The 7882-nt window shown below is 47.9% G+C and overlaps 1 protein-coding gene across 2 annotated transcripts in view; it reads right to left on the bottom strand.

Moving 5' to 3' along the window:
- The window catches only part of CD38 (CD38 molecule), a 30051-nt gene extending 22607 nt beyond the window's left edge, over positions 1-7444 (bottom strand). For both annotated transcript variants that reach the window (XM_073340123.1, XM_073340122.1), the window contains exon 1: positions 7135-7444. In XM_073340123.1, the coding sequence (XP_073196224.1) occupies positions 7135-7370 (236 nt within the window). In that variant the 5' untranslated portion in view covers positions 7371-7444. The remainder of the gene's footprint in view (positions 1-7134) is intronic.
- Positions 7445-7882: the final 438 nt, after the last annotated feature.

The following is a 7882-nucleotide window of genomic DNA, read 5'->3' on the forward strand; positions in this document are numbered from 1 at the left end:
ACCCATACAAACAGAGTAGAAGATGGTTCATGCCCTGAAGGGCTTACAATCTAAATAGACAGGACAGGCACATGGTAGAAGAATGGAGGTAACCCACAAGCAGAGGGAACAATCTGATGGCAGCAAACATGTTAGTACCAGAGTAATTTTTTTATGAGGAGGGGTATTTAGGAGAGGATCAGCTGAAGGGAAGGGAGTCCGGGGGACAGAGCAGAGGAGAAGAGGGTAAGGGGGCAGGTGGGGACTGAAGGTGAGATGAAGATAACGTGAGGGAGTGGAGGGGCGGGGAGGGTCAGAGCAAACAGCCAATCAGCACAAGACAGAGAAAGTCCAGTCAAAACTGTAGAAAATTTTCTGAATGCCCAGAGACACCTCCTTTGTGCTGGAGTCTCTGGCTGGCTCCTCTATGCAGCTTTCCCCCAAGGCCACAGGAGAGAGGGAGGGGAGGCACCACCTCAATCCCAGTGCCCCTAGAGTGTGCGAGGGGTTCCCTTACACAGTTCTGGGTCCAGGAGAATGCTGGGGGAGAGGTGGCCCTAGCTGGGCCCCAATTTACCCCGGCTCCCCAGTGCAGCAGTCCCTGCTTTTGGCTGCTTCTGCTTCTACTGGCTGGAGACTCACCCTGCTTTAGGTGCTTGTACTGCTGCGGTTGTGGGTTAATAGTGGACTTTTATACCAGATTTGTGTTCTTTTTAAACTTTGGCCTGATGAGTTGGTGTCTGGGTATGAGATGCTCAGAAACTATAAAATGCATTTTTAAAGTACCATTAGTCTTTACATCTTACATTGGAGCACTCTCTAGCCTTCACACTAACTCTTGCTTTTTTTTCTGTGCACTGTTAAACTTTTTATTTTCTTTCACCACACCTTCACCCTTCAGAACCTGCTCTATCTCATCACTCTGGGGCAGTCTCAAAACCCAGCCACAGTGTAGGTGTGTTTTAGTTTTTCTATTCTCTATTTTAAAGGTTTACAGGCATTAGAGCTGAATTTAAGGTGAACACTGCCACCTTGTGGGAGAAGTGAGGGATCCGAAGGAGGAGAAGTACAGAAGGGACAATTAAACTGTATTATGTGTATGGAATGTTATATGGAAGTCAAAAGAAAACACTCTAGAGAACTTTTCTTATCTTCGTTGACACTATCAGAAAAATGGGTACGTGCACACAACGGTTTATTTGAGAGTTCATTCCATATGTGTATGAATGTAGCGCCTAAAAGCCTCAGTCAGGAGTGGGATGTCATTGTGCTAGGGACTGTACAAATGGATATAAAGAGTGGCCAGACAATACTTTTCATCACTGAATATACAAGGAGGCTTATATCACTTAGGGCACGTCTACACTGGCAAAGTTAAAGCACCAGCAGCTACAGCGTAGCTCAGAGAGCACTGAAGGGAAACCACTGTTATGTGTTCAACTGCCTGCACAATAGGGGATTCACACTTGCAGCAGTATTCGGAGCAGTGTACTCTAGGTAGCTCTCCCACAGAGCACCTCTTTCTCTTCTGCTGCTAAGACAAGGGAAGGCAGAGGGGGTTGCAGTGCAGCCTGGATCCTGTCCCAATGACCCAGGATGCACTGCTTCACATCCCAGCAATCCCTGTGCTTCCGTCCGCATTTGGCGCCATCTTTCAACCATTTGTGTACTGTGTGCCCTGCCTCTTTGGGCTGCAGGAATGGATCCCAAACTGCTGACCAGTATGCTGTTCGCTCTGACCAACACATCACGAGTGGCAGTGGAGTTATTCCTTAAACTACAAAGGCAAGAGGAGTGCGACCTTGATCTCGCCTTGCGTAGCAGCTATGACACGAGATTGCTTGTGACATTCACGGAGGTGCTGACCGCGGTGGAACGCGACTTTTGGGCTCGGGAAACAAGCACTGAGTGGTGGGATCACGTCGTCCTGCACGTCTGGGATGACGAGCAGAGGCTGCAGAATTTTCAGATGTGGAAAACCACATTCATGGGACTGTGTGATAAGCTCGCCCCAGCCCTGCAGTGCAAGGACACGAGAATGACAGCTGCCCTGTCATTGGAGAAGCGCGTGGCGATTGCACTGTGGAAGCAGGCTACTCCAGACTGCTACCGATCGGTCGCTAACCAGTTCTGAGTGGGGAAAGTTGATGGTTGGACTAGTGTTGATGGAAGTGTGCAGGGCCATTAATCGCATCCTGCTCTGAAAGACCACGCACGTTGCCCAGAGTCACGACCTTGTGGATGGCTTTGCCCAAATGGGCTTCCCTAACTGCAGAGGAGTGATAGATGGCACGTATATTCCAATTCTGGCCCCAGACCACCTAGCCACAGAGTACATTAATCACAAGGGGTATTTCTCAATGGTTCTCCAGGTGCTTGTGGCTCACCATGGGCATTTCACAAACATTAACGCAGGCTGTTCTGGAAAGGTGCATGATGCATGCATCTTCAAGAAGCTGCAAGCAGCGACTTTCTTCCTGGACCAGAAGATGACCGTAGGGGAAGCCAAAATACCCATTGTGATCCTGGGAGACCCCGCCTACCCCTTAATGCATTGGCTTGCGAAGCCATACACGGAGCAACTTGAGAGCAACAAGTAGCTGTTTAACAACAGACTGAGCAAGTGAAAAACAACTGCTGAATGTGCTTTTTGGCCATTTTAAAGGCCTGCTGGCACTGCCTATATGGGACGCTGGACCTGACCGATGACCACATTCCTAGGCTGATATCCACGTGCTGTACGCTCCATAATATTTGTGAAGGGAAGGGTGAAAGCTTCATTCAGGGCTGGACCACAGAGGCTCAGTGCCTGGAGGCTGAGTTTGAACAGCCAGAGACCAGGGCTATTAGAGGGGCACAGCGCAGGGCCTTAAGGATCAAGGATGCCTTGATGCAGCAATTTGAAGCTGAAAGCCCCTAATATTTGTTGCTGTGCTCAGGATTGCAGTCCTTGTAATGCTAGGAGGTGATTGGTGCACATGATGCAATAATTGTACGTTGCTTTGCAGGGCTCTTTTTGCTTTCAATTAATGGAATAAAGATTGCTTTCAAACCAACACAATTCTTTTATTAAAAAACAACAACCAGAGGGGAGAGTCACACAAATCTTTAGCCGTCCCAGAACCCCTCCTCCTCTTGGGACCTTCCCTTCCCCCATCTGCCTCCCTGCTGATGTATTTTTTTGTTTATGTCCAGGGATTGTCTCCAACCTTCTTCTCTGGAGTACAATGCAGCAGGTGCTTGTGCTTCAGCAGGACCAAACTGCAGAGGGATGGGTGTTGAATGCAGAAGGTAGTGGGAGTCCACAGTGCTGGACTGTGAGGCAGGGAGGAGTGGAATGCCGCGGGTAGAGACTGGAGCCAGGAGGTTGATAAGAGTGTGTTGGCGGTGTCTATGGGGTGCATGGGAAAGAGTTTTGCAACAGTTTGGAGAAGACGGCGGGCATGGAGTTCCTCAGTTTGAAGAGCTTGTATCACCTGGAGCGTGTCTGCTTGGCGCTCCATAACGTTTAAGAGCTGCTCCATGGCTTCACTCTGGCATGCCGCGTTCTCCTTTCGGTCCCACTTCTCGCTGTCCCGCCACTCCTTCAATTCTTGTTTCTCAGCAGCAGAGTACATCATAACATGAGGCAGAAAGTCCTCCTTAGTTCTTCTTGGCCGCTTTCTAATTCTGTGCAGCCATTCAGCCTCTGATAACTAAGAGGGAGGATGGGCTCCCAAGGTCATCTCTGTAAAGTTTAAATGTAACATTTTACAGAAGCATTATTGTTTGCAACACAGAGAACACTGATTCGGTGCTTGAAAACACAGCCAGTACTCACACACCTGTCACTAACTGGCTGACCCCTGGCAATCACACATGAGCCACAAGACCTCCAAAATGGTAAGTAGCCACAGGGGCAGAGTAAATCGTTCTTACCAGACCCTGCTGTACACTGGGCATGTGGCTCTTGCGGAGAGCCAGCACTGTAGGGGGGGCCTGCTAATCATTCCTGTCCCCACACTTTCCACAGGATGTGATCTTTATTGAAGGTATCTCGCTGCCGAGGATGAGCAGGGAATCAAGGGAGGGTCATCAAGGAGGGTCTTCTCCAAGACTGTGGCTTCCACTCTGGCCGCTCTTCTCTCCCTCCCCTTGCCGCCGCCTCCATGACAGCAGAGTGGCATGGGAAAGTTTCTGTTAATGGGGCAAGAAACAAAGCAGCTCTGCCAAAGAACCTGTGGCAGCAGATTGCCCAGTATCTCCACAAGAGTTTCCTGGAGATCTGAGGGAGGTTCCCGTGAAGTGACGGAGTCAACCAACAGCCTGTTCCACCGCTCAGACTAAGCATGCGGTGGGAGACCAGCCTTATTTCTGCAATCCTCCTGCCCCCAACAATTCACTTCAGCAATTCTGAAGATCAGATCCACATACCAGAGGCCTCTTCTGTTTGCACCTCGCCAATCTTCAACAGTTGTGACTGGCTAGGCTCCTCTGGGGTAGAAAAGAGCTCCTGACTGCATGCATCTCTGGCCTCCGAGCCATCTTCTGCCTCTGGGTCCCCCTTCCCCTCCTCGTCCAAGATTTCCTCCTCCAGGCTCAGTCCACTCTCAACTGGCATGCAAGCCAATGACGTATCCACAGGGGCCTTCACAGTGGAGGTGGGGTCTCCGCCAAGTATCGTGTCCAGCTCTTTGTAGAACCGGCAGCTCGTGGGCGCAGCACTGGAGCAGCGGTTTGCCTCCTGCACTTTGTGGTAGGCGTTCCGCAGCTTCCTCACTTTGACCCTACATTGCAATGTGTCCCGGTCATGGCCCCTTTCTGTCATGCATCGTGAAATCTGTCTGTAGGTATCATAATTCCTACGGCTGGAGCACAGCTGGGACTGGACAGCCTCCTCTCCCCAAATGTTAATAAGGTCCAGCAGCTCGGCACTGTTCCAAGCGGGGGATCGCCTGGTGCGTGGAGCAGGCATGGCCACCTGGAAAGATGTGCTGAGACCACTGCATGCATCACCAAGCAAACAGGAAAGGGATTTGCAAAATTCCAAAGGAATTTACAGGGTGGGGATGAGAGTTGGTCACCTGAGGGCAGGGCAGTAGAGTTCAAACCGATGACTAGAGAGGCAAGAACAGGCATTGTGGGACACCTCCCAGAGGCCAATCATAGCACTGTAATCGACCAGGGTGTATATACGGGCACCGCAGCACTGTAGCCCCGGCACAGAAAGCTATACGTATTTCATTGGGGTGGCTTTTTTAAAGCACTACAGCTGGGCAGTTTTTGTGCACTAAATGGCTTGGCAGTGTGTACACCTCCGGAGTTACAACACAGAAAGCTGCTTTACTGCACAGAAACTTGCAAGTGTAGACAGGGCCTCACAGCATTAACACACAACAGCGGTTTTCCTTCAGCACCCTCTGAGTGGCGCTGTAAGTCTGCCAGTGCAGACATGCCCTGACTGTACACTTTCAGTGCCCTTATTAAAAAGTAAGTAAGTAATATACCGATTGAAAAGACTGTTAGGTTTTAAAAGTTATTTCAGTAAATAATTGAATATGTTTTTAGTAACATTGGCAAGGAAGCTTTTTTTCTTTCCTTTTTTGACTAGGATGTCCTGATCCTGCAAACACTTGGCTTAATTTTACACATCTGAATAGCTTCGTTGACTTCAGTGATACTATTCACATGCTTAAAATTAAGCTTATGCTTAAATTTTCACGAGATCAGGGTCAAGGCTTTTTATCATGACAGTTTCCCTTCAAATATTGCAGATTTTAGATTGTTTATACAGTAGTCTCAGCACTGGACAGCAGAAGGCAAGATTTGTTGATTGCTGCACTCTAGCAGGAAACTAGTTAATATTTTGCTAGGTTTAAATTATGTTCGTGCCATTATGGAGCAGGGGCAGGCACAGAAGTTAAACATGACAGCACTTCCATGGGAAAATGTTGACTCTGTGGGTATAAGGGTGGAATTGTACTGTGTAGAGAGACTGTCCTGCCTCAGCCCTGCTCCCTCCCACAATACAGTGACCAATCCATGTTGAATTCCGGGGGGTGGGGTATTTTACAGGGCCTGGGAAAAGGCAGGATGATGCTTCCCTTGCCAGACTCCCTCTCCAACAAGGAATCTCTGGGTTTTCAACCTCTGTCTCCATGGAGGAAGAGAAGTTGCGTCGTCCTCCCCTTTAAGACTCTGCACAGCTCTGTCCTGGACTACAGTCTCTGCTTTCATATCCTTCTTTCATGTTCCCCCTTCTGCTGCAAGAGCTGTTCCCAGCTGCTTCTCTAAATGCCACTTCTATATCTTCTCCCACATTTGCCTGTGCCCCTTCAGTGCAAGCCTTTACACTTGAAATGCCCTCTCTCCAACATGCTTTAAGTAACCTTTCCCTTCATTCAAATCCTAAGCTCCTTAGGGTAGGAACTGTTTCATCGTCTGTATAATGTACAGCACCAAGCACACTAATGGAGTTCATTAAATGTGTACAGAAGATTTTGCAGCGCATCCCCTGCACTAATCCTATGACCAGCTGCAATCAATCTTTTTACACAAGCCTGAAAGCCCCATGTGCTTACAGTGAATCTGGGCAAGTCCTCTGACCCACATTACCACAACATATGTTTTGCATATTTTAAAGGAATTTCTCAATGTTCTTCTCATTCCCAGAAGGAAAAAAGTAGCTGAATAGCAATACCTGTCTTAAAAATGACTTCCCAGCCTCCTATTGTCTCTTTCATATACACTCACATATTTGGTTATATGGGTTAAATGTTATAGGGTACATAGTTCTTCACAGATTGCAGTTAAACTTCACTGCGGTCACATCCACATATTAAAACTTACTAGACTCTGGCCCAGAGTTTAGATGTTTAGTTCTATGAAGTTTCTGAAGGAGTTGCACATTTATATGTGTGGGCAGAATTTGGTCCCAAATTACAGTTGTTTCACACTCTCATTTGCTGTGCTGTTTTGCGCACCCTCAATCCTCTCCCAAAAATGTTGTGGCCAATTTTAAATCTGACTTTATATGTTTTGCTCCAAAATACTTATAAGAAGTTCTAATTCCTGTTTTCCTTGTTCAGCTGATAACATAGGATATTGTTTCAGTTGACTTAGTGCCAGGCTCTTTGCCGTTACACTATATTATGCATGACCATAATTATTACTCACCTCAGCTCCGGGTTCACTGTTGTGATGTAGTTATAACACCTCCCAAGGATGACTTCTTGCAAATTTTTAGTGGTCCCTCTGCCTTTCCACTGTAGCAGCTGCATGCTAGTCTCTTTCGTTCCATTTGCCAGCAGCACAGCTGCCATCACAGCAACAATTGTCAGTATCAGGACCATGATGCCCACTAAAAGGACGGTACTCTGCCGCGTCCTGGAGGACCTGGTTTGGAAGGGCATCGTAGATAAAGTTAGTGAACAGCAGCAGCAACTGCTCTCTTGGTCACGACAGAAAAGTAGCTTTTTTTTATGTGCCAAACAGCACTCCCCGCCCTGCCCCCACACTCTGCCTTCACACACTGACTTTTGATTTGGAAATTAACTGTGACCTGCTGCTTGCTGGGTTGAAATACCACAGAGAAAAAGGAACAGCCCTATTGATTCAGAGTGGAGAACAAAATTTACACAAAGCAGTGGGACAGTTTATGCACATTTGCAATCTTATTAGCAGCATCTGTGAAATTAAAGGGTGTTGCAGTGATAGGATAGTGTCACAGGAGTTTCCTTGCCTAAATAGATTAATGGGTCGCGTAGTGTGAAAGACCCGCCTCTGATAGCCTTCCTCTGAAGCATCAGGGACAGGCTACTATCTCCCGCCCATCCCCTTTCTATAACCTCCCAGCTCCCCACCATACATGCAGTACTGCGGGCAGACTGAGCAAAAAAAAGTGGAAATTATTTTGTGCCTTGAA

The sequence above is a fragment of the Lepidochelys kempii genome, chromosome 4 (genome assembly GCF_965140265.1).
Source record: "Lepidochelys kempii isolate rLepKem1 chromosome 4, rLepKem1.hap2, whole genome shotgun sequence".
In the NCBI taxonomy this organism is placed as follows: Eukaryota; Metazoa; Chordata; order Testudines; family Cheloniidae; genus Lepidochelys; species Lepidochelys kempii.